This window comes from Protopterus annectens, chromosome 1.part0 (assembly GCF_019279795.1).
Source record: "Protopterus annectens isolate FY-2018-M chromosome 1.part0, PAN1.0, whole genome shotgun sequence".
Classification (NCBI taxonomy): Eukaryota; Metazoa; Chordata; order Ceratodontiformes; family Protopteridae; genus Protopterus; species Protopterus annectens.
In genome coordinates, this window is record NC_056725.1 from 148,709,731 (window position 1) to 148,735,848 (window position 26,118).

At 39.5% G+C, this 26,118-nt stretch overlaps 1 protein-coding gene across 4 annotated transcripts in view; it reads right to left on the reverse strand.

Annotated features, from left to right (window-relative positions):
- PLEKHG1 (pleckstrin homology and RhoGEF domain containing G1) overlaps positions 1-26,118 on the reverse strand; it is a 2,146,741-nt gene that overhangs the window by 122,000 nt on the left and 1,998,623 nt on the right. For all 4 annotated transcript variants that reach the window (XM_044090606.1, XM_044090581.1, XM_044090674.1 and 1 more), the window contains one exon: positions 25,325-25,371. In XM_044090606.1, coding sequence (XP_043946541.1) covers positions 25,325-25,371 — 47 coding nt within the window. The remainder of the gene's footprint in view (positions 1-25,324; positions 25,372-26,118) is intronic.

Sequence of the window (26,118 nt, forward strand, 5' to 3'; positions counted from 1 at the left end):
TTCTGAAATCAACATCATTTTCTGTTTCAGCAATCCCATAACATGTTGTTTGTACTTAATCATACGAAATTGACAGTTTAAGGCCCTGATTGCCAAGATTGCAGATGTATAAACCTTTTTTCCCCATCTGTCTAGTGCTCTTGAATCTCTGTCAGAGGGTGTAGGATTTTTTGCTGTTGAGGCCTTAACTCCATTTGGACCCTGTGAAATAGTTTCAGGATCAGCAGAAGGGTTTCTAAATAAAAATTTATGTGAGTCAGGTACCCTATAGTATCTGTCAGGCTTAGCAAGAGCCGGAGGTAAGGAGTCAGGGGTCAAGCTTGACTCTGAAAACACATCATCCACAATGTCAAAAACAGGGGGGGTAGCTAAAGGTTTGTGCTGAGGGAGAAGAAGGAAATCTCTGAGCCTCTTTTTTGATTCTGAGAAATCTTGACTCTCCCAGTGAAAATGCTCCCTCAAAGTATGCAAGGTTTCTCCAAATGAATAATCCTCAGGAGGAGATGCAGAAGGAATAGACTCCTCAGCATCAGAATCCTCATAGGGAGGTATAGACAATTCCTGATCAGACGAGGAATCAGAAGAAATAGAAACCTAATCTGAAGATTCATAATCAGCGTCTTGCCTAGGCCGCTTATCTGGAGGGGGATGGGAACCCCTGATCAAGGTAATAAGGTCTTCAGCTATTTTGATCATCTGTTTTTCAGGCATAGAGGCCTGTGCACGTGGCTCATGCGTCAGTTTTTTAGTTTTAGAAGTTGCTTTTATCTTTGGTTTTGCAGCTGTCGTCAGTTTGTTATACATATGATGAGGTCTAAATACACCCTCAGAAGATGGTGCCTGCTCAGCGGCTCTGGACCCATCCGAGGGAGATACATCCATCAGTCCAATACCTTGAGTATCTTGCGGCATTGCCTGACTCCACATGGGTGTCAGTAGAGGCCTGCGACTCGAAGGTAGCGGGTATCAGGGGCTGCGAAAGCACCTCACTGAGTACCGGCGACTGGCTTAGGAGAAGCTTTGTTGTCGGTTTTGGATCTCGACTGCCTTACTCTGTCCTTTTCCTTGCGTTTTTTATGTACTCTGGCAGTTGGATTGCTATCCGACGACATTTCTGGGTAGTTAAATCTGTTTCCAAAATATTTTGATGCAAAAATATACCACCACTTAAGAGTGCGTTGGTTAAATCTAGCACAAAACTGACAACCAGGCAGGATGTGATCAGGGCCTAGGCAAGGAATACAGTATAAATGAAAATCCTTATGAGGTATTTGCTTCCCACAAGTAATGTAATTATTAACTTTTTCTGACATCGGTAAAAAGCAAGAAAAAAGTTTCCCCAACGGGGTACTTCGCTTTAGTGAAGACTTCGGTTCTGAAACTCAAACTCAATTTTTCAGTAGTCGGCAGACCAGCACTTGCGAAAATGCTTCTGCTTCGGGCACCGCGCGGCAAGAAAGACTAAAGAAAATGGCGTCGGATGCATGTTTTATACCCCTGATGACCTGACGTCATGGAAGAGAAGACAGCAACCGACGCAGGACCCAAGACTTTGGAATTCAGGCCGACTGAGGGCACCCTGCCAGCAGATTACCCAAATGTAATGACTGCAACAGTGAAACACGAAGAACACCTTGCAGCACCATTAGGCAGCCTATTTAACCAAAGCCTGAGTATCAGCTTTATCCCAGCTGAGTGGAGGACAGCCATTGTCATCCCTTTACACAAAGGTAAGTGTCCAACAATCCGGGAAATTATAGACCCATCAGCCTAACTAGCCTGATCTGCAAGGCCATGGAACGGATTATCATGGACCTCATTAACAAGGACATTGGCAAGCTCCAAACACTTGATCCCACACAGTTTTGCTTCATCAAGGGAAGGTCATGTCTGCTAAATTTGGTCGACTTCTTTGAGACAGTCACCAAAGTTATGAACGAGGGGAAGACAGTGCACACTGCTTAAAACTGATAAAAATGGATAGGCAAATCAAGAAAGGTAAAAATAATAGTCATAACAAGAAAAGGAACACATCAGGAAGTGGTATGTGTAATCTACAGGCATTCATATACTGTATGATATGTGAAAAGCCTTGAAATAATGCCATGCATAAATGGCCTCGTCTTTATATCCAATGTCTGCAATAAGCCAATTATGAGTCTGTACAGGCTTGTACACCTATACGATTGCACTATAAGCTGCATTATATCTAGAAGAAACAACAGATAATGCCAAATGTCATACGGCAGCCTTCAGTAAATACCACTTTAGTAGTCATTCTATGTCAATAATTAGACAAGCAAAACAAACTAAAATTGAGAGGGGGGGATAGCCATCCTCTGACCACACACAATCACCAAAGGCACCACAGTAAAAGACACAAAGGTAAAACAAACAGTAATTTGGCAGCTATGTAGACATGAATGCAACTGATTCCTCCAGTGCCCCAACCTCCAAGACAGACAACTATTGAATAGTTCTGTGAGTGGCTTTATTAAAATGTAGCACACATTTCTCCATCTTTAGTAGGACCTTATCTTGGTCACTATTGTCTCTTTGACCTCCTCAGCTCTTATCGCCTTCTTTGTCCATCCTCCTTTGACCATATTCGAGTTTCTCAGGCTGGTACTCTCTCTTTCTTTGGTGAACAATGACACAAATTATTCACTGGCAATTTTTACTCACTCCTATGCCTTTATCCCTCCACACTTATTTTACCAATCTTCCTCAACAAACTTTCTCTTTAGACGTAGATAACTGAATACTGCCCTCTTTCCTTTCTTAGTATCTATGTCACTGTTTGTCTTCTTGATGCATTTTGCTACTGTTTTCTACCTTACACATGCGCATCTATCCAAATCATCTTCCCCCTTACCCCTCCATTCCCAGTATCTCCCCCTCCTACTTCTATGGGGGTTCCCTGGTAACTTACCCACACAGGAACCAAAATATCACATATTCAGAGCAATAAATTACCTACTTACTATACTTCAGCTAAAGAGAAACTCACAAACTCTCTCAATTTATTCCCTACAAGTAAGAATAGTAAAAGGACTTATATACTTCTTTATACATTTACATGTTGTACAAAAAAACAATCCAAACTCTTCTTCATCTTTTTGATCATATGTTCATATACTATAGCCCTGCTGCCTCATTCCTGATTTAAGAAAATTATGCAATTTATAACGTCTATGTGCAGCTCAGAGATTTTATACAGTGAGACAAAAAACAGTGGCAGATTTATTGACAAAACCATTCTATATCTCTCCAGATTTTCTCTTTATATTTTGCTATTTGTTTTCCTTATCTTGGCTCTCAGGCCATAAACCAACATCTTTGTTCATCCATTCACCCCCCCCCCCAATCAAATTACAGACTCTGCCATTTGTATCCTTCCTGACCATTTCTCTGTAGGTAATGTAATGCACTTGTAGGATTACTATTGTGTAGTGGATCCTAAGTTGCAGACCCTTTATCTTATCCCCTTGCAGAGCAAGAGTTCAAATATTCTTCCTTTTCGAGTTCCTATAGATACTTTTTTTTTGTTTTCTTGAAACCTTCCAGAATCAGGTAAATGGAACTGCCTGTTCTTCCTGCATACAAATCCAGGTCTACCATCATACCAGTCTCATCAGTACTACAATTTCTCTTTCTCTCTCTCTCGGTATCTTGTTGCCCACTGTACTTGTACATATTTTAACGTATGTTAATGTACCTACTTTTTCTTCTTGCTTCAAGCATTATCCCTACTTAGATTATTGCTTTTTTGCCCTTCTCTTCTATAAACACTGTCTGTTCTTGTATGATGTCTTCTTCACATCTCTATCAGGATTTACCTTCTCCTCTAACCCATCTCTTTTCGATGCTGCAGCCCTCCTCCACCTCTGCCTGCCTTGATTTGTTTTACCTTTTTCCTAAGCTACCTGCACTTTGGTATGACAGTCTCAGCACTTTCTACCTAAGGGTCACATATGTTCACTGTCCCCACCACATCATGTTTATTTGCCACTACTAGTGTTTAACACTCAATGATCTTTCTTCCTAGATTTCTGGCATCTACTCTGCTGAATACAACCATATCCTTATGTCCCCAAACCTTGTCCTGACCTCACCCGCACTTTCATTTTATACAAAGTTAAAATGGTTGACGTTCGGATGCAGGAATGTTCCAAATTCTTGCAACCCCCTGACCTTTTTCTACTGCTCTTAACTTATACTTTTCATCCTCCATGCTGGCCTTTTATCCTAGCCCTGTACATCTCTTACTTGTCTTATCACCTTCCTGATGGTCATTTTCCCTATTTCATCCTAAGGGATAATTACTTTTTCACTTTCCAGGACTCTCCTTCCAATTCCATCCGTCTCCCAATAATACTGTGCCTGATTGCCTGCTCTGCTCTTGCCTCCCTTTTCATCATTGACAGTCCTTTGTCCTGTCTTGTTTTTTTCCTTTACTAACTTGCCTGCTTTTTCTGAAAAGTCAATGTATTCCCTCTCTATCTTAGATTAAAGGCATAACTGCTGGAATATGATATATCAATCCCTGCTTTAGCCCCACAAATCCAAGGGGAATGAAATAAAACATATCCCTGCTGAACAACTCCCTGTCCTCCCAAACAATCCCTCATTTCCTTAGTATCAAAACTGCCTGTTGACCTGCCCCTAAATGGACTACCAGTTTCTTACTTTTCCTCGTACTGTTTGTCCTTTGTATGGTCAAACACATCTTAGGGTGCTTTGGCACACTTGTTACTACCAGCCTGACTTTCTCCATTGCTTTTCCTATGAGTACTATCCACTAGGTCATTAGTTTTCACATAGAACATTAGCGCATAGGAGTCTCTCTCCTTTCACAACCAGTTCGATCACTGCTAGTCCTGTCACTGCAAAGGATAGATTTGGGACAATTTCAACCTTTAGGAAACTTCACCTCCATCCCTCTCATCTCCCCAGCTGATGCCTGTAGTGACTTAGTCCCCTGACTTCAACAATTCACACATGGTTTCTTTGTAATGGCAGTCTATCCCTTGCCATCCATGTCCTGCATATATCTGTCCTATGATTCCTTACACCACTTTGGCTGACTACCAGTAACTCTGAAATTCCCTTTTGTTCCTCTTCTGGGTAAGTTGCAATGTATGTATCCCTTCCTTACCTGCTTTCTTCCTGTTCTCCATCTGGAATGATTTCCTGCCTGATCACAACTCTGTCTCTTATCCCTCATTAACATCCTTTGCCTGTCCCTTTACTCCCTTTGTCCTGACAACCAACATTGTCCTCCGACCTTCGCCTTTTTGTCCTTACTTCTTCTCTGGCAATAGCCCCCCTTCCCATTTTATTCAAAGTTACAGTAGTTGTTGTTTGGGTGCAGGTGGCTGAGTCTTCTGCATAGTTTGTGTGGGGTGCAGCTCCCCATATAAAGCATTGTCATTTAATCATCCACTAATACATATTATAGCAAGGATTAAACTATACAAAAACTGATGTAAATGAAAAAAAAAATGTAATTTAGTCCAATCTGGCAAACAAAATATTTCTACGGAATATCATGTTAATGATACCCTCCTCTCCTTCATACAGACACCGTCAGGGATATGGGCACTTTTGTAGATAACTCAGCAGTTTTTGAGCATTTGTCCCATGGGAGTTAGAAAATGCTTTTATTCCCTTTGGCCTTCAGCTGTTTAAGACAATTGTGCAACTTCAGAGAGCTGAGATATTCCTAGAAAAAAAAATTCACAGGACTATGTCTCTCATTTATCTTGAGAGGCTCTTCACCTTCTCTTTAGCTGGTTTCTTCTAGGGTGACTTATGCTTAGCTTACCAGGTCATAAAAGACCATACCCTCCTGTACCTTTTGTATCACCACAGAACAAATGGTTCCTCAAAAACCTGCATCAAGACCTAAATCTTCATCAAGGAATTAGTAAGGCACTTACTGGTATGAAAGATCGTTATCCCAATGCACTACCCACCTGTGAGATAAACTTTCACTACATGTCAAATTAGTAACCTGGCCAATATTAAATTTAAACTCGACAATTGGGTGGGTAATCACAAATTTACCTGACTTCAATCTTTTTCAGCCCTCCGTATGGCAGGATTGAACTGCTAAGCTGCAGTCTCATTTGACTATGGACTTAATTGCCTGAAGACTGATTGATTAGTATTTACCCATGAAAAACTGAGAACATAAATAATAAAGAACCACAGATAAGCAACCTTAGCAAATGCAGAAGAGAAAAGAAAACCATTCCATGCAACTCATTCAGTTATAAAGAAACCTAGAAATCTGTAATAGATAAAAAAACAAGATGAAAGTGAGCACATCCAAGAATATTAAGAGAACTCACTTTAGGTTGCTAAAAGGCTGGAAGGGATGGCCAGGAAAGTGGACAATAGCCGGCTCTTCCACTCAGAGACAATGACAGACCTCCTCAGAATAAGATGAAAACATTAGATATGTGGTATTAAAAGAAAGGTAGGAATATGACAGAAATGTGACATGCGTTGTCTACAAGAGTGTGTTGCGTCTGATATCACTGCATATTGCAGCTACTGAAGCTAGGGTAGGTCAACTACTAGCTGTTTCTAAATGAAGATTCTCAGCTTTTCATCTCTGATTTTCATATAGAGTATACAGTAAGGATCTGCCCTAAGAAATTAGGACAGCTACCAGCAAAGACGTAGGTCTGAATCTATCAATATGAAACACATAATGTAATGTAATTCTACTTCATCCAAGTGTTCTACTTGCAGACATGTACATTATAGAATTGTTCTTGCGTGCACTGTAACTTGATTATCCTATTTGTTGGACTTGACACAGCTTGTTTTTTGGAGCTGTTAAAAGTTCCTTATTTTAAAACTTTCAATATCTCCATGACTGGAATGTCAGCATCTGTTTTGTTGTTTTTCTTGATGTTCTCTTTGAGAGTGCAAGAATTGCCCCTGGGCTACAATTACTTGCAAGTGTCACACTGATCTTCCTGTCAAAGGTAAAGTGAGTATGCTGCTATTTACAATGGATGTAGTTTTACTACTGCTTGTGTGACTAACTGCAGCTGCTTGTACTCTCAAAAATAAGTGAGTTGCTGAGTTTTATCAATACTCTGCCATCACCCGACTAGATTTTGGCTTGATTTTGCTGTTAATCTATTACATGTCATAAGGTCTTGTTTAGAATGCACTAAATGTGAAAATATATAAACACAAGGAAACTGCAGTCATTCCATTTTATGTCCTGGTGGTTGCTAGTGCTGTTGGAAGTGGGAAGATTTCCATGCCACTGCCTAACAAGAATTTGGATGGAGTTTGTTACTGATCTGTACAAAGAAGGCACCCAATCATAAACCAAACTGGGGAAGCAAGCACTGAGAGATGGGGAAGCTACACTTAACAAAAGGATTAAGATTAGTAATGTTTTGGGGATCTACCGATCACTATTAGCATTCATATTTTTCACTAACTACAGTGTGTTTTTTTTATCACTTCAGTCTATAGCCTGTAGATGCACTACAGTACTACTCTTACTAATGTATTTTAGATTTGTATAATTATTTCTGAACTTTGAAATACTCTTCCTATATAAAATGTTCATAGCACATGTCTGATTTCGTTTCTTGGCACAGCAAACTCTCACCCACAAGTGTAGTACTGTCACGTAGGAGGTACGGAGGAAGAATAAAAAGTCTGAGCTCTTTTGCAGTGTGACCAGTAAGAAATACACACAGAAATGTCCAAAACATGCTAAAACAGACACTATGAAACTTTACTCAGAAACTGACAAAGTGCTTAGACACACTGAAGTAGCTGTAATGAGATGAAAGGCTATTATTTCATCAAATATGCTGTATTATTAACAGTGAATATGTGTGCCTCTTTGTCCTAAAGTAGGAGTATTTCTGTAGCGGCAATTTACACCATACAAAACCTTAACTAGATTTGCTGATTTTATCTTTTGGGGTGTCACATTTTACCCAAGTTGAGAAGGCAAAACAAGTCTCCTTCTTATGACATCTTTTCACACAATTACTGATGAAAGCAATAACATTTGTTAAAAAAGCTAATTTTCAGTCTTGTACAAAAGTGTTCAGTGCAGCAGTTTATATCCAACAAAGACACATGATCTCATACATTGCAACAACAACATTTTACTTAAAAAAAATAGTATTTATTTAAAAAAAGGAAATGTGCAAGTCTCTGACATTACTTATGATTATGCTAGCTGTTTGGAAGTTCAAATTCTGGGAATAACAAATGTTCTACACCATCTCTTGGATTATTGTATATTAAACAGACTAGCTGAGCATACTGTGGTATTTGATACACTAAGTACCTCTATTAGAGGAGTAATTTTGATTCAATAGCATCTATCAAATGAAATGAATGTGGAAGCTCAGACATCAGTGTTAACAACAGGCAGCTACCAAATCAAGCAACTGTAGCACAAAGAACTCTGTAATTTTTAATGAAAAGCTTTGCAGCAAAGATTTTACTAAGTCAAGGGACACCTGTTACTAGAAGAGAATAAAATAACTCCAACCAGTTTACATGAACATTTTTGTAGGAAAAGTAATACAGGAAATGTTTTCCTGTGCGTTTCTGTTCATCTTCATCATGGAGTTGTGGGACACAGAGTATGTGGGGGTATGTGCCCGACCCCCAAAAAACAAAAGTAAAGATTAAGTAAAATATGCATACAGTCCTGTGTGACAGCAGTTATTGTAATAATACATTTGATGAGAGATGGGGAAAAAGGAGGGGGGGCACAATTTTGTACAGAGACCATTATATTTGTAAATGCACACAAGCAGTTCTGCTCAACATCTACAGGAAGTGACAATGTAAAATTCAGAGGGAAATGCAATTATAACTTCGATACAGCTATAAAGAGACATATACTATAAGCAAATATGCATTTAGGAGTCACCAGATGTTATTTTGAGGTCATAACCAAATGTAATTATTTGAATAAAGAGCTGTGAAACAGAACGCTTCAGCAAAATCAGTCAGTACAAAATGATGCATTTGAAAAATGGGTGAATGTTAGCAAGAAGAGCATTACAATGGAGCACTGGATAGTGCACAAACATTCACATTACTAAATGCACGCAGAACCCCAGAAACAAAGCCTGCAAGGTTTATTCGAAGCATGTTGACTAATGAGATAGTGATCACAGCAGATGCACGTATTAATGACACAGAGATGCACCATCTGCATCGTTTAACAGATTACTCTGGGAAAAAATCTTTATCCTTGTCATTACCATTTTACAGAAGGCTGGGACTGGAGCCGTTAGTCATGAGGACACATATCTTGTCTGGCACTAAAGATGTTGAAGGACCCCAGTGTCGATGCTTATACATCAGAGCAAGTGCTCAAAATTACAGCTTCAATCCCCCTGCAAACTAACAAGTGCTGTTCAAATCCCAGAAGGCCGTAGCAATGGCAGATGGATTTCCAACTATGCTGGCCAACCATACCAAACTTCAGTAAAGCAAATCTGTTACTGAGTCTCAAAAAAGTATTAACAAAGTTATTTACACACTATCCTTTCTTAAGGGATAAGAGATATGCAAATTCCCTGCAGAAAAAAAAAAGGAATGCTTTGACACACTGAGGAGCACTTGATGACATTTAGGTCTTTAATAATAATATATTCTGGTCAAAAAGCCAGACTCTACTAGATAGGAGCACACATTCTGCTGTCAAATGTCAGCTCACTGGCATATCATTAGTGGAAACAAGCTGTCTTGAAACATTCAGCTTAAAAAGAAGTCTGCACACATTTTTGTGCTTTGTCAGCAGGGTCTTGCAGGCTAGGACCGGTACAACTTTGCTCTGATGTTTTTGTTTTCTAGTGTCTATCCTTATTTGCTTCTTAACCCTGTGGATAATGCCACTGGAAGCTTTACATTAAGCTGAAAACTTCAGAATATAAATTACATTCCACCTATGGTACTTTCATAGGCCGACAATAGCTGATCCATATCTGTCTGGCATTTTGACCAGTAGATGTTGCTTTAGTTGATGTTTGAAGGGTTTGAGTTTACTTGTTTGTTTTAGTGGCTGTGGTATGGGATTCCATATTTTTGAGGCAAGGTTGGAGAAGAAACACTTGCTGATCGACCAGCTACACCAAGAGCATATGGGGGGACTCGATTCTTTAAGACTAGAGTGCAAGGTGTTGATGTGGCAACTTAAGTTGGAAGCTTACCATTTACCTGGACTTAACAGTATGCTTTCCATCAGTTGCTGCCTCAAACTGAGAAGCCTAGTGAGGTGAAGCCCCCTGGAGTGGCTAAATGCCACCCGGGAATACATACATGTTTGCGTTTTATCATTTTTTTTATTTTTGAGTTCATCACTCACTGTTTATAACAATGTTTATATTAACACTTGTGGGGATTTTTCTTCCCACTTTTATACTTATTTATATATATTATATTTTCTTGTGGTTATCGATACTTTTGATCATTTGTACTTATATGTAACTATGGTGGCTTTAAAATTTAGTATTTGGAGAATTATAGGTTTACCAGCATTGACGGCAGGTATGAGTAGCAGATACCAAATTGTTGAATATTTTGGCTGCTTTTTAGTTAAAAATTTCAAAGTGTAATTATGTGTTTTTTTTAAAGGGGAGCCACTAAGGGCGCATCTGAGTGGAGTAGTGATGTATATATAGTGAGACAAATGTATGGTGCAGTTTGTTTTCTGAGGAAGTTGGTGCAGAGCGCCGACGAAAAGCTTGTTTTTAAGCTTAATAAAATTTTAATTCGGTTTTTCGTTTATGGGTGTTCTTGTTTCACAACATAATCTGTGGATTACAAAGAATCTTTGCATACATCCATCTGAATCCAGGAGTCTAAAGGTGCTGGACCTGCAAGGAGGTTTTTTCATCAGCAATATTTTACTGCTTGTTTGTACTTAGCTGGTTTTGAATTTCATATGCACAAGAACACTCAGACTTCTCTGCATCATAAGCACAGAAAAGTATATACAACAAAAAGGATACATACACAGTGCTGATAACTGAAAAAAGATAAGAACTTCCACCCGGATGAACATAACACAGAAATTTAAAACAGCACACCACTGAATACACCAGATGAATGCTGCCTGTCACCCAGTTTAAAAAGCACTTAGAAGTAAAATCAAGTTGGAGGTTGCAGGAGCAAAACAGGTCCAAAAAATGAAGAGTATCTCAAGACGAGCGTCTACTTAGAGTTTACTTATAACACAGAAATTGCATGTATCTAGGGACTGTGTCAAGTATTATTTTTAAATCCCGAGGCCTTATCTTTGTCCAAGTCCCAAGTATGGTCTCTTTACTGAAACACCATTCCTATACAAATAATCAACAAGGATACACTGTTGCTGAAAACTACCAAAAATCTAAAACTAGTGGCAACTATGAGCACTCAGCTGAAAACTCCAATGTAAAACTTGTCTAACTAGAATACGCAATAGCTGCAGTGAGAAAGGCACTGAGGGCCTATAAAAATGTCAGTCCATGCAGAGTGGAACAGGTTCACTCCAAGAAAAGTCACAACTTCGACTGAAAATAAGACTGTAAAACAACTTTCTTCACTGTCTTGCTAATGCTTAAAGAGAAAAAAATGTGTATTATTCGCTCAAAGGCATTTTTTTTCCAAAAGACACAAGCCACAGAATTGCCCTCTGATGCTTTCCATGAGAAACAATATCTGGAGAAAGAGGAGCTCAAGCATTTGGAACGTCCTGCAGGTGTTGAGAAATGTCAAACCATAGTGGTCAAACTGGTGGCTGAAGGGGATGGACTGCATGATTTAGATCTATGGATGCATTTCAGGGCTAATTTTGGGTTAGTGAAATGTTTTACTCCTTACTTATGCTTAGTGGGTTAAGAATTTCATATGCATTTGAACACCCTTGGATGCTTGTGGATCCTGAGCGCACAAAAGTACATGCAAAGAAAGGAAACCGACAGTGATGAACACCAAAGAAGATAATCACCTCATGGCCTGTTTTAATATCTTACATCTACAATTTACTGATTGCTTTATCTATTATCAGTCTTTCAGCTCTAACAGGGAATAAAACTAATTGTTTTTTGCTTATTTGAAATATTCATATTTCCCCAGATGGTCATTTTGCCTCCCAACCCGTTCCCTTTTAAATGTTATGCATGACTTGTTTCATAGGACTGTGTTTTTATAATTCCATGTTATTGAATTTCTTATCTAAGAAATTAAATAAAGTATCAAAATAAGCATCTGACACCTGTGTATTGCAAGACTCAATTTTTTAACCACCTGCAACTCCTGTTGTATCATTTGCCAGAAGGCATCTTTTTGCTGTCATATTTACATAAAAATAAAGGAAAATGGTTAGTTTTATTTATTTGTATTTATTTATTTCATATTTATTAACCGCGTTAGCCCAACTTGAGTTTGAAAACAAACCCATTTTCAGCGGAGACCCGAGGGAAAAGCCCCAGCTAACATAACTACTTAACATTTAGTGCTAGCAGCTGCAGCGGTCCAGATATAAAATGAATGTGTAATGCATGTGAGCTTGGAAAGAAAATTAGTACTTATCTCACACTTCAGCAGCAGTTACTGAAGCAGAAAGTAACTGCATATCTATCAGGAACAAGTGTGTGTGTGTGTGTGTGTGTGTGTGTGTGTGTGTGTGTGTGTGTCATTGACCACAGAGAAAAATAGATATTATACTGAAGAATACCAACAATCCTAACCCGTATATTATGAATGACAGTAATCTCATGGTGTATTTTAACTAAGATTTGCATTTATACAGCTGCACCAATGCAAGAAAAGTAAACTTAGCAGTTAATTCCTACAACATGATGAGTATTATGAGAAAAATGCAAAAAGAAGATCCCAGTTTTCACGCTTTAGTTATCCATCACATTGTGTGGAGCAATAAAACAAACAGCTACAGTGGATATAAAAAGTTTACACACCTCTGTGAAAATGCCAGGTTTTTGTGATATAAAAAATGAGACCACAGTAAATCATTTCAAAACTTTTCCCATCATTAATTTGATCTATAACCTGTGCAATTCAATTGAAAAACAAACAAACCTGTTAGGGGAAAAAAATATAAAAAATAAAAAACATACAATACACTGGTTGCATAAGTGTGCACACCCTTAAACTAATACTTTGTTGAAGCACCTTTTGATTTAATTACAGCATTCAGTCTTCTTGGGAAGGAGTCTATCAGCATGGCACATCTTGACTTGGCAATATTTGCCCACTCTTCCTTGCAGAAGCGCTCCAAATCTGTCAGATTGCAAGGGCATCTCTTGTGCACAGCCCTCTGCAGATCACCCCCTCGGATTTATGTCTGGGCTCTGGCTAGGCCATTCCAAAACTTTAATTTTCTTCCGGTGAAGCCATTCTTTTGCTGATTTGGATGAATGCTTGTGGTCATTGTTGTGTTGAAAGGTGAAATTCCTCTTCATCTTTAGCTTTCTAGCAGACGCCTGAAGGTTTTGGGCCAAAAGTGACTGGTATTTGGAACTGTTCATAATTCCCTCCACCTTGTCTAAAGCCTCAGTTCCAGCTAAAGAAAAGCAACCCCAAAGCATGATACTGCCACCACCATGCTTCACAGTGGGGATGGTGTTCTTTTGGTGATGCGAGGTGTTGTTTTTATGGCAAACATACCGTTTGGAATTGTGGCCAAACAGTTCAACCTTCATCTCATCAGACCATAACACATTTTTCCACATGCTTTTGGGAGACTTGATGTATTGGTTTGCAAATTTTAGCTGGGCCTGGATGTTTTTGTGTGTAAGAAAAGTCATCCATCTTGCAACCCTAGCCCATAGCCCAGACATATGGAGAATATGGGAGATTGTTGTCACATGTAGTACACAACTAGTACTTGCCAGAAATTCCTGCAGCTCCTTCAGTGTTGCTGTTGGTCTCTTGGCAGTCTCCCTCACCAGTTTTTGTCTTGTCTTTTCATCAATTTTGGAGGGACGTCCAGTTCTGGGTCTATATTATAACACCGACTGTTAAAAACAGCAAACATCCTTACCTCGACACCTGTTAACTGAAACACTAAATCTGGAAACGTCCAGAACAGTGATTTTTTTTCCCAGGGAAAAAAAAAATCGCTGGGCCATTGTCAGACAGTTTGCTATTTCCTCCACTGTAGTGAGATTCTGGAGTTGCTATATTTAAGTAGGTGAGGGTGAGGATGGCACAGCCCCCCACATCGGGGGGTGTGGGGGGTGAAGCCCCTCACTTTATTTTGTCTGTCGTTTTTTTTTTTTTTTTTGGCCCAGTGATTTTTTCCCCATGGAAAAAAAATCTCTGTTCTGGCCATTCCAGATTTAGTGTTTCTGTTAAAAGGTGTCAAGGTAAGGAAGGGTGTTCGCTATTTTTAACAGTCGATTTTATAATATAGACCCCCAGTTCCTTGCAACGTCACTGTTGTCCCATATTTTCTCCACTTTTTGATGACTGTCTTTACTGTGTTCCATGGTATAGCCAATGCTGTAGAAATTTGTTTGTACCCTTCTCCTGACTGATATCTTTCAACAGTGAGATCCCCTGATGCTTTGTAAGCTCTTTGTGAACCATGGCTTTTGCTGTAGCAGGCAACTGAGTAAATGTCAGGAAAATCCTACTAGGACAGCTGAACTTTATTTGGGGTTAATCAGAGTCTCTCTAATTGATGGGCAGGTGTGTATCCAAGAAGACTGAATGCTGTAATTAAATCAAAAGGTGTTTCAACAAAGTATTAGTTTAAGGGTGTGCACACTTATGCAACCAGCTTATTGTATGTTTTTTATTTTTTATATTTTTCCCGCTAACAGATTTATTTGTTTTTCAATTGAATTGTACAGGTTATAGGTCACATTAAAGGTGGGAAAAGTTTTGAAATTATTTATTGTGGTCTCATTTTTTTTATATCACAAAAACCTGGCATTTTAACAGAGGTGTGTAAACTTTTCATATCCACTGTAAATGTAAAACTACAGCTTGGCTGGAAGCCAGTATATCCCTACTACCAACTATAATGCAGAAGACTAAAAAACATGCACACCTCCATTAAACTCCTCTCATCTTTGAGCACAATGGGAGAATTCAAACATGTTTTAAGACCATATTCATGTACTATGGAAGACAATGGGATACCATGTAGTACCGGTTCTACAAAAATTCCCAATAGTGGCGTTAGAGGGAACTGTGTCAGCATTTATCACTTCAGAAGTCTGATTAAATCTCAGGTGACAAATATTTTCTTTCATTTCAAATTGTGAACCTTGTAAATACCTTTCTTCAGTTAAACAATTCAAGCATGGTTCACCAGACCGCTGCACAGCCAGAAATACTGCTATATACATTTTCATAATTTTACTTTCCTGAATGATATTTTTAAATATACCCTTTATCCCTGTTCGCCATTCTAAGGGCTTTGGAAGACTGTACCTTGCCTTGGTCCACCTTCACTAATACTTACTTGGGAAACCATGATTGCCCCCGCCAAAAATAAAAATATATCTATTTACTTGGTGCCTTCATTTTAGAAGGGAAATGCATTTCTGCATGTTCCAAATCTCTACCAGTGGTGTATGCAAAACCAGGTTTAAAGAAAATAAAAGTTGAGCTGGATGGGTGTAATCCAGTGGTTTACTATTAAATGGGCGATCGGACTCTGTGCAATTCACATTAGTCCGAATCGACCCATTTGGTAGAATAGGAAGAACGAATGCAAAAATGTAGAAATTTACAACACCGAATGCAATGCAGCATTTGCTGTTTTGACTTTCTACATTTTCATGCAGATTGCACTATAGTGAGGATCGGAAAATGTACCCTTTGCCTTACTACAGTGCCGATCTCGGAGTTTGTATATCTCAGTAAAAAACGTTGTGTTACTGTTGACCAGAAGTGTAGTATTTTCGGTAACGTCGACATTTCTGATGTAGCGCACCTGCAGGTGTAGCTGAAGTAGATATGGGTTCCTTCTTACCTGACTCTGGTGACACCCCTATAGGCCCAACACACCAAAGTGGCAATACCACAACAACAAACAAATTATTTCAACAGTGCAGCAGTTAGAAATAAGGCAAGGTGAGATGTGCATGCAATGGAAACATACATTCACCCTCTTCCCCAGAACTCAACAGAAGAAGGTCTTAACAGTCAAACATGCACAAAGAAGGCAATATCACTGAGCAGTAAAGCTTTATAATGCAGCAATACAAACATGGGAAAAATGCAATGTCATTAAGCAATAAAAGAGTCATAATACAACAATACAGATATGAGAAAATGCAATGCCATTGAGCAGCAAAATTCTTGAAGGCAGCAGTCCTAACATGGGCAAAATGCAATGTCATTGAACAATGAAGATTTATAATGCAACAATACATATATGAGAAAATGCAATGTCATTGAGCAGTACTAACACCCTCAACCCTCTTGATAAATTCTAAACAGACCAACTATGAAACACACTATTATACCCTGTTCACTGGCCAGTGACTACTTACAGTCTTGCTACTGGCAAGATGGGCCCAAGTTGGAGATCATATGGATCCCAGTTATTTGTAATCCACAAATCATTTGGGGGGGGATCCACAATCTTATAAAAATGTAAAATGATGGCCAGAGCCTCTCACCACTCTGTTGAGAATATCCTAGTAACCAGGCACCGTGGTTCCTCTGATGAGAAAGTAGAAAAATCACCTGCCAGAACTCTGGTAATCATCTATGGCTTCTTTGTACTAGGCCCAAAGGAACTCCTTTTCTTGCTGAATCATATGCAGGTGTGGAACTACTGGTTTCAGACTTCTCTCCTGATTCCACAAAATACCATTATCCAGGATTTCAGCAAAAGACAGACAAAATCTGCTACTTTACTTCCCTGTCCCAAAGCACCAGAAAACAAAATTCAGTCATGCTGCAAGGCCCTTTTCCCTTCAGCTACCTGTTTCAGTCTTCCCTCCTTCAGCTAGTTTCTCAGTCTCCTTTTTCACTTTCGAAATTGTCTTTTATATTCCTGAAAAGAGCTCCTCCTTGTGGTGTAATGAAAAACTACAGCCTATTCCTTCTACAATGAAATACAGTGTGAGCTACATTCTCCCCCACTTGAAAATCCTGGGTCCCCCCCAAGTCAAAGGTAGATCAGCAGCAAAATATTTACACGCACTAATGCACCATCAACTGAACAATATTTTTGCCTTCAAAAGGAACATTCCACCAAGGGTAATCAGCCTTATGCATAACTTGGGAAGGAGTGTCAACACTGGAGTAGGAGGCATAGGGATTATGAGCACAGACTCTCCAATGAGCTGTGGTCACAGGTTCCTGTGTACTATGTCCCAAACTGTTATTTGTAAGTCTCTGTGGGAGCTGAATCAGTCTCTGCAGTTTTGGTTCGGAAGAGACAGCTAAGGAATTTTGTTCGGGAGGTTTGTCTCTCACATCACATTCAATGCCCAGTTCTTCAGTAGGCATATTACCTACTTCTAAGATCTAATCTTGTATAACTTCACTTTCGTTTTCCATAATGGTATGACTGTCCTCAGCACTATTTTCTGAAGTTTGCACAGCAGGGCCTCCATCAGTATCAGGTTCTGTAAGAGGCACAGAAACATTACTTAGTCTATTGTTAGGCAGTCAGCATGTGGTTGAGGTACCACCAGTTGATCTCACCATTTTAATGGATAAGACTCTTGCTTAGTAATGCTTTGTGGTCTCAGTTGCTGAGATTTTGGCTGAGATGGCTTTCCAATTCGGCTGTTCACCTCAGATGAGCAAGAAGTGTGCATAGTATGTAGTTTCTCTCCCCTATTACAATGGTTTGTGAGGAAAGGAGATCCAGAATGCTGTCTCTTGATGTTAGATTTTATGGAGCTCTTTGTAACTGGGCACTCAGCTGGCTCCTTCACTGAGGCCCTTTGAAGTTTCCCTGCATTGCACTAGCCAATAATAGTTTGTTCACTTTTTTCAAGTTCTCTGCATTAGGACACTGTCGCTTAATATGCCCTGCATCCCCACAGTGAAAACAAAATCCAGTAGGAACTCTGAACACTGGATGATTCGGTTCTTCCCTGAGTCCTTCTGTCGAGGTTCTAGCTGATGTATTCCTCCTTTCAGCTAAAGTTACCACAGCTTTCTGCAATTCTGCAACTGTCTTGGTGATGTGAGCTATGGCGTCGGTCAGGGAAGACACCTGCATCTGCATCACCTCTACATTGCGGACACTCTGGGCCAAGACTCCTGTTTGAGTAGTGATCACAGCTATAGGCTCCTGCTGGTGTTCACTCACTGTTTTAGCTGCTGTTGAACACTGAGACTTTGCTTCCAACAGGGCTTCCCCTTCCCTCACCTCTTTAACCAATTGAGAATAAGTTAGAGTCTCTTCCCTATTTCTCATCCTTATTTTCCACACAATTGGGTCCATAGCTTGAGCTCCATGTAAAATTTGTCCGATCCATACTTGATCAGCTACTTTTGGATCCACCCCCTTCTTTAGGATGATCTGGTGGAGCATTTTATCTAATCGCTTAATGTAATCAGATAGTTTCTCACCAACTTCTTGGTATGTATGTTCAAACTGATACAGTAGGTCAGCAGCCCTCTCGGTCCTTCCAAACACATCCTGCAGTACTCCTAAATAGTCCTTGGCCGTGCAATCTTGCTTACCCATCCTTAGGTTGCATATGGTATCTGCAGCTAATCCCTTTAGACTTTCAGCTATCCGCTGCTTCTTCTGAGATTCTGGGATATCCCACTCCTCTAAGGCTTGTGAAGCCTGATCCATTCAGGATTCAAAATCTTCCTCTCCCTGAGGTGTGAGTTGTCTGCCAGAAAAGAAATGCAATTTGTGGTAGCCAAACCCAGTGAATGGCTGTGTAGGCTTTAAGCATTTTTCTACAATACTTCCAAAAGCATTCAAAACTTTAGGCCCTATAGTATTTATGGGCAGTGAAGCTGCAGCTTCTGGTGTAAGGGTCTGACCTACTTGGATAGCTTTCATAGCTGTTTTCTCTATTGATGAGGTAGTGCACTTCTCAGGAATTACCACACGGACTGCACTCTTACCTGAAATTTGTACACTCGAAGGTATGTGCTCATACACTAAAGGACTTTTCCATTCTAATAAGGCCAATGTGCTCTGCTCGGTAGGGTCCATAGTGCTGTCTAATTAAAATCCACACCCTGCAACTGTTAAGGATCCTGTGACTTGATGTATTTGCATATCAGTCCATGTGACCCCTGGCAACACCAGAACTAAGCAATGCTCTGACTGAGCATTGTGCTGCTTGCACCACTTAGCGGCTACTTCGGGGTTCATGTTTCTGCTGAATTTGCTTTCCACAGGTACAGGGGAATAGGGTGGAGTCCAAGGCAGTACAGACAATCCTGGATGAGCCCCCAAATGTAGCACATCCGTAGGTGTAGATGAAGTAGATATGGGTTCTTTCCTACCTGACACTGGTGACACCCCTATAGGCCCAACACACCAAGGTGGCAAGAATGACAGATTTTATTCTAGGTGACACATCTAGTTTAAAAGGCAATAGCACAACCACAAACAAATTATTTCAACAGTGCACCAGTTAGTAATAAGGCAAGGTACGATATGCGTGCAATGAAAATATACATTCACCCTCTTCCCCAGAAATCAACAGAAAAAGGTCTTAACATTCAAACATGCACAAAGAAGGCAATATCACTGAGCAGTAAAGCTTTATAATGCAGCAATACAAACACAGGAGAAAAATGCAATGTCATTAAGCAATAAAACAATCATAATACAACAATACAGCTATGCGAAAATGCAATGTCATTGAGCAGTACTAACACCTCAACCCCCTTGATAAATTCTAGACAGACCAACTATGAAACACTCTATTATACCCTGTTCACTGGTCAGTGACTACTTACAGTCTTGCTGCCGGCATGATGGGGCCCAAGTTGGAGGTCATATGGATCCCAGTTATTTGTAACCACAAAGCATTTGGGGGAGATCCACAATCTTATAAAACTGTAAAATGACGGCCAAAGCCTCTCACCACTCCGTTGAGAATATCCTAGTAACCAGGCACTGTGGTTCCTCTCATGAGAAAGTAGAAAAATCACCTGCCAGAACTCTGGTAATCATCTATGGCTTCTGTGTACTAGGCCCAAAGAAACTCCTTTTCTTGCTGAATCATATTCAGGCGTGGAACGACTGGTTTCAGACTTCTCTCCTGATTCCACAAAATACCATCATCCAGGATTTCAGCAAAAGACAGACACAATCTGCTACTTTGTCTCTTGTAGACTTCCCTGTCACAAAGCACCAGAAAAGAAAATCCAGTCATGCTGCAAGACCCTTTTTCCCTTCAGCTACTTGTTTCAGTCTTCCCTCCTTCAGCTAGTATCTCAGTCTCCTTTTTCACTTTCGAAATTGTCTTTTATATTCATGAAAATGTAATGAAAAACTACAGTCTATTACTTTTACAGTGAAATGCAGTGCGAGCTACACTGAGATGCTGACTTTACCAAAATACATCCTTCTACATTTATTTGGTTTGTTCTTGTGATTTCTGATATTATGGTTCAGAAATCTGAACACTCGCACAATGTCGGTGCGAGAATATGATAGTAAACCTAATCCAGTCAGCCTAGAGGCCATTTCAACACTTATTTAACAGATATGCCACAACATGTCACCTGTGTATGTTCTTTGCATGCTCTTTGATACAAATGTCACAAATTAGTCACCACCCTCTAAATGGTCAGTTGCTTAGGTGGACACAGCTGATGTTGAACATAATCACCAGTTCTCCCACCCATGGAATTTTATTCATTTATGTGTGTATCTGTTTAACATGTTTAGATGTCTAATTCTTGACACTTCCCATAAAGGAAAAGAACAAGACAAATGAAGGAAAGTTCCAAAAGCAGTTGACATGCCCCCACATGGGTCTAAGTCAGCCTTCCAAAAAAGATGAAACTTTAGGGAGCCTCTTAAAGGAATACTGAGGAACAAATCAACGATAGTTTCTGTTTCCACAGCACAGAGGCAAGAAATGAAAAATAAATTGTACACGGACAACATACTTAAAGGTCTCAGCAGACTGGCTGACAACTCTCTCCTCTTTGACCACCATATTATTACAGAAATTAACTAATCCTTCTGTCTATAACAACTGATTTCATGTAATAATGGTATCTCATCTATTTCAAAGATCATCATTGTCCTGGTGTACTACTGCGCTAGCAAGAACATGTATTAACCACAACGCCCCTTACGGAATGCACCTATTTAGGCATAACATGCAGCTAGAAAGTCCCTAGATGTCTCAGATGAAAAGGATTATTGATATAAAAACCCAAAGCTACCAAGACAGACCAGACATCCTAGCCTTATACTTTGTCTCTTGTAGACTCCTGCATGAAGCTGTAGGCTGGCCATTTCATGCCATAAATAGCATCCCCTAATGGATTGCTCATACCTTTACAGGATAAACAGCTGCACAAACACCCACCTCAAGGATGTAGACCACTACCAAAATATAAATAAAATGTACTGAAGAATGGAGTCATTACCCAAAGGCTGATCAATCTCAAAGAAATTGACCCTGCCTGTTCTGCAGAGTAACACCCTCACCTCCTTCAAGACCATCCCTGACAAGTGGATGGATACCCAAAGGTTTATCCCTGTTCTGACATGTTTTCTTACTGGAAGTGTGTGTGTGGGATGGTATATCTTGAGTGGGTCTTCATGTTACTCTAGTGAAATTATATACACCGTGAACAAAAGGTGGATCAAAATAAAATTGCAGCACAGATGGAAATCCAGAGGGTTGAAAACAACTCCAGGCACCGTCCTCTGGAAGCAACCTGAGAGATAAGATATAAACTTTTTGAGAACAGTCCCAGAGAAGCCACAATATTCTTAACACTTAGCAAGTATCCCATCATTCCTCAAATGCTGCTGAGTGATGACCTAGAAACAGGTCTTAGGCATCCCAATGATCCTTGTGTGTCTTGAATATGTGTATGAGCCTATAACCACAACTGCATATAAATATTCAAAGTCATTAACCACTCAAATAAACATAGTCTCAGTAGTCTGGTTACACTTAAAACAGTACTGATGAGAAAGTCATAAGAAGTCAGAAAAGAATACATCTATGTGATAAATGGGAAGTTAGAGTCGGTATGTAATTCCCCAGATGGTTAGGATCCAGCACATTTCTTTAAGAACAGAAGTCATCACTTTCTTCTTTAAGGATACAGGAAATTCCCCAAACTCAAAGGTAATTTTACAATCTTGAAAAATAATAGAACCAGTGACTCAAGCAAAGACAAAAACAGCCTGTTCAGCAAAGATACAAACTGATGTATACAGGATACAGAGATTAAGCTACCTCCATGACCTTATCTTCTCATTACAGTCCAAATGGTTGAACTCAGCCTAGCAAAAGAACAGATAAACCACATAAAAATCACTGAAAATCCTAGTGGGAGAATCTGTAGTAGGGGAATGTCTTAGCAACCTCATCTGTAAAGATCCATGCAACTTTTGACCAATAATCCAAGGTAAAAACCTTCAATTGGTAAGGCAGTCTAGGCTGTACAATCCATCAACCACTCAGAAGAGTGAAGCTGTATGATGCAATGTAGCACAGATCTTGCTGGACCAAACAAATGCCTTCTTACATGATTTCTCCACCTAGCAAATAGCACAGTGCTTAATCCAGACATAATTATACGTGAGATGAAATATCTTCCACTCGTTTCATTCAAATCTCCATCCAACTCCATGAAATGCCTGTAGCACATGGTAAATGAGTCATTCTGTGCAACAGGCCTAGGCCAACCAGAATGCAAGGCAAGGATATCCAGACAGTGTGAACACAGCTGAATTATAAATTGCCAAATTTTACTTTGGATCCCGTGCTTTGAGTCCCCTCAAAGAATATAAAAAGACTAACCATGGGTTGTTTGACCACCTCCTTCTATGCTCAGCCTTAATTGTGAAGAGAACAATGATAAAGAAAGTATCTAGCTGTGTCACCTGTGATTCTTAATAGAGGGCAGAGCAATGTCATGTGATTAAATCTCATTGTAATTTAAAGTAACCGAAGATTAATACAAATTTCACAGTAGTCTAGTATGTACTATATATATAAAGAGACAAAGTAGAAAATAAAAAAATTTACTTGAAAAAAAAAAACTCAGAATGATACCACTCATTACTGTCAAATCTTTATTTAATGATAAATTGGAAGACAGAAGCAACTGGGTGCCAAAACAAAACAGGATCTCGTATTAATAAAAATGTTTTGATTTACTGAGAGAGACCGAACAAATCCATGGCACTGGATTCTGACAATACCTTAATCTCTATTTTATCAGCTTTATGCATTCAGCTTGATGACGTCTCTCTATTGAACATGTCATAGTTACGGGAAAGCAGACAGGAGGAGTGGCCACCTTCACGTTTCACCTTTGGAAAACATGGAAATAAATCACTGTAGGTCATACATCTTGCATATGGTCATTCAAACATACCTGCTGTCCATTGTGCAGCTGCAGTAAGTAGGATGGTGAATTTGATGCCTTCCTCTCTTTTGGCTAGAAGTAATCACTTATCACATGCATGGTGCATGACAACTTTAAACTTTTTAAAATTATAACACTGTTCAAAGTCAACTTCTTCATGATGTAGCTCCACCTACTCATTTGTTCCTTGCAGCTCTCTTTTAGTCACCACACATCACTGCTATGAATAATATTGAACACATAAGGATAAGCCACATGTCCCAGAACATTCCTGAGTGGTATTACTATGCCATGTAAGAAGTCTGGATAAAATGACAAAGCAGCTTCAGAATGGGAGGGTGGATGTCGCTGGTATTACAGCTACAAGGACCATGAAAGGAAAAGGACATCAAAGAACTGGACAATTCCAGAAGACAGACGTTGAAAGGAATCACAAATTAGAGAGGAAATAATATGACAGAATAATGGTGCTAGAGCTCATCTGTGCTGACAAGATCCTCTCTGGAAGATTTGAAGAGGTTGTCCCGACACAGAAAGAAGGAAGTTGCAGATATGTAGTAGACTGCAGGTACAGGCCATGTGCCTAGATCTGTAAAAGGTACTTCTTCATGGAGAGGGTTCTGGACTCATGGAATGGATGACCAGAAAAGGTGGTGGAGAAGGAATCCATGGAGGTATTCAAGATGCATTAGAATGGGTGCACAAATTGTGTGGGAGTGGTGGACAGGGAGAATAAGATGGGCTTACTGCTTCCTTCTGCCTGTCATCTTATGGGTTCAGGAATGACTCTGGGCTGATGGAGGGCCAGCCAGGAGAATTCTGAATGCACTTAAAGGCAGAACAGATGGGTGTACTGCCACCTTCTGCCTGCCAGCTCATGGGTTTTGGAATGACAATGAGCTGATAGAGGGCCAGCCACAGTTGTGCTTCTTCATGCTGGGAAGGTTTAAAAAAAACTGCTGCACTACTTGAGGCCCCCATTAGAATCTGAAGATACCACAGAAAGCTGTCGAAGCAGTAACAGAGAGTTGGGGAAAACACAGATAATATAGGCTAGTGGGTTTGGTTAGACTTAAACTGCTGCATTCCAACATATTCCCAATCGCCTGTCAGTTACTATCTATTCAAGCAACAATGTAAGAGCACCCATGGATGAGCTGAGGCTACATTTTCCAGAGTACTTGCACCAAGAGGCAAACAAGAATCTCTGGTTCTGAAAATTACACATAAAGCAGAGTACGGTGAAAGGACCTGGAGGTGAGGGGACAGATGTTGGACCATGATAACAACAAGGATGCCACTAAAACTTAGCATTATTAAAAGTTAAAAGAAATTCCATTTTGTTTGCCAGTTTACAAGATGCAAAACTGACAGCAAATGTGGAACTATCATTAAAAAATACAAGTGCAGATATGCTACAAAAATCATATTCTTTTCGACTGTATAAGAGTCAAACTGTAATTAGTTGGAAATATACAGTTTACCCTTTTTCACTAACAGTACAACCAAAACTGCTCTATTGTCTTCACAGCAAATCTTTACAATGAAGGGGCATCTACTCGACAAAGTCATTTATGAAGGTCACTATTTATTCAGACCTCTCAAGAGAAGCACAGCATAAGAGAAAAAAATAACAAATAAATTAACAAGATGAAACCATGACTCTACGTTGTGGATTGAGCTGATATGCATGCAATATTAACCCCAGCTAAGCAAGCATTATTAAAAAAATTGCTCCACCTGCAGTATGTTCAAATACAAATGATAAACAGAAGGTGCAAACCTTGGATAGTTGGTGCAGTACTGGGTGTATATATGGAATTCTTCACTCTGTAGGAAAGAAAAGAAACTGACATTAGAGATTAATTAAATATCTAGACACTGTTAATTACCTCTGGGATACTACCTACCAATGTTACTACAATGTTACTACTACTACTATGGTATATTTATCTCAGAAGCAAAGTATAACAGCCTCATTTTCAGGCATTTAAATGAAAGCATTGCAGAAACTGTGTTGCTTTTCACAGAGCATAACATAACTATTTAAGTGGCTGAATGTATATCTTGTAGAGTAGAAATATTTTGGTAAAGAGATATAAGTATGAGATGGGTCTGTAATCATTGCATTTTTGGGTCATGGCCACCTTGGTAACAGTAATTACTATTTCAATTCTTAAATGCTTTGGGAACAGGACTATGCAGGACAAAAAGATTACATACATATGAGGACAGTTTAGCAATGTATGTGACAACCATTTTTAGAAAAGCTGGGTACAGTTTATTGAATTTTGCAACAGAGATGGGATCTAAGCTAGATAACAGACTTTGAGTTTCTATGACAGTTATTCCTTTGATGAAAAACATAGGGGCAGAACTGTGATGGCAAGATGCCAGTGAGTTGTGGGGGAGGTGCTATGATCTGCTTTCCTGCACACAATTGTGCAGTCTGAAGGCAAATTTGCTCTTTCACATTCTCATATAACAAATGTTACACAAACACCAAAACTAAGATACCTCAGAGTAACACAGCTCCTTAATATTATACTTGTGAATCCAGTTTACTTGGGTCATCTG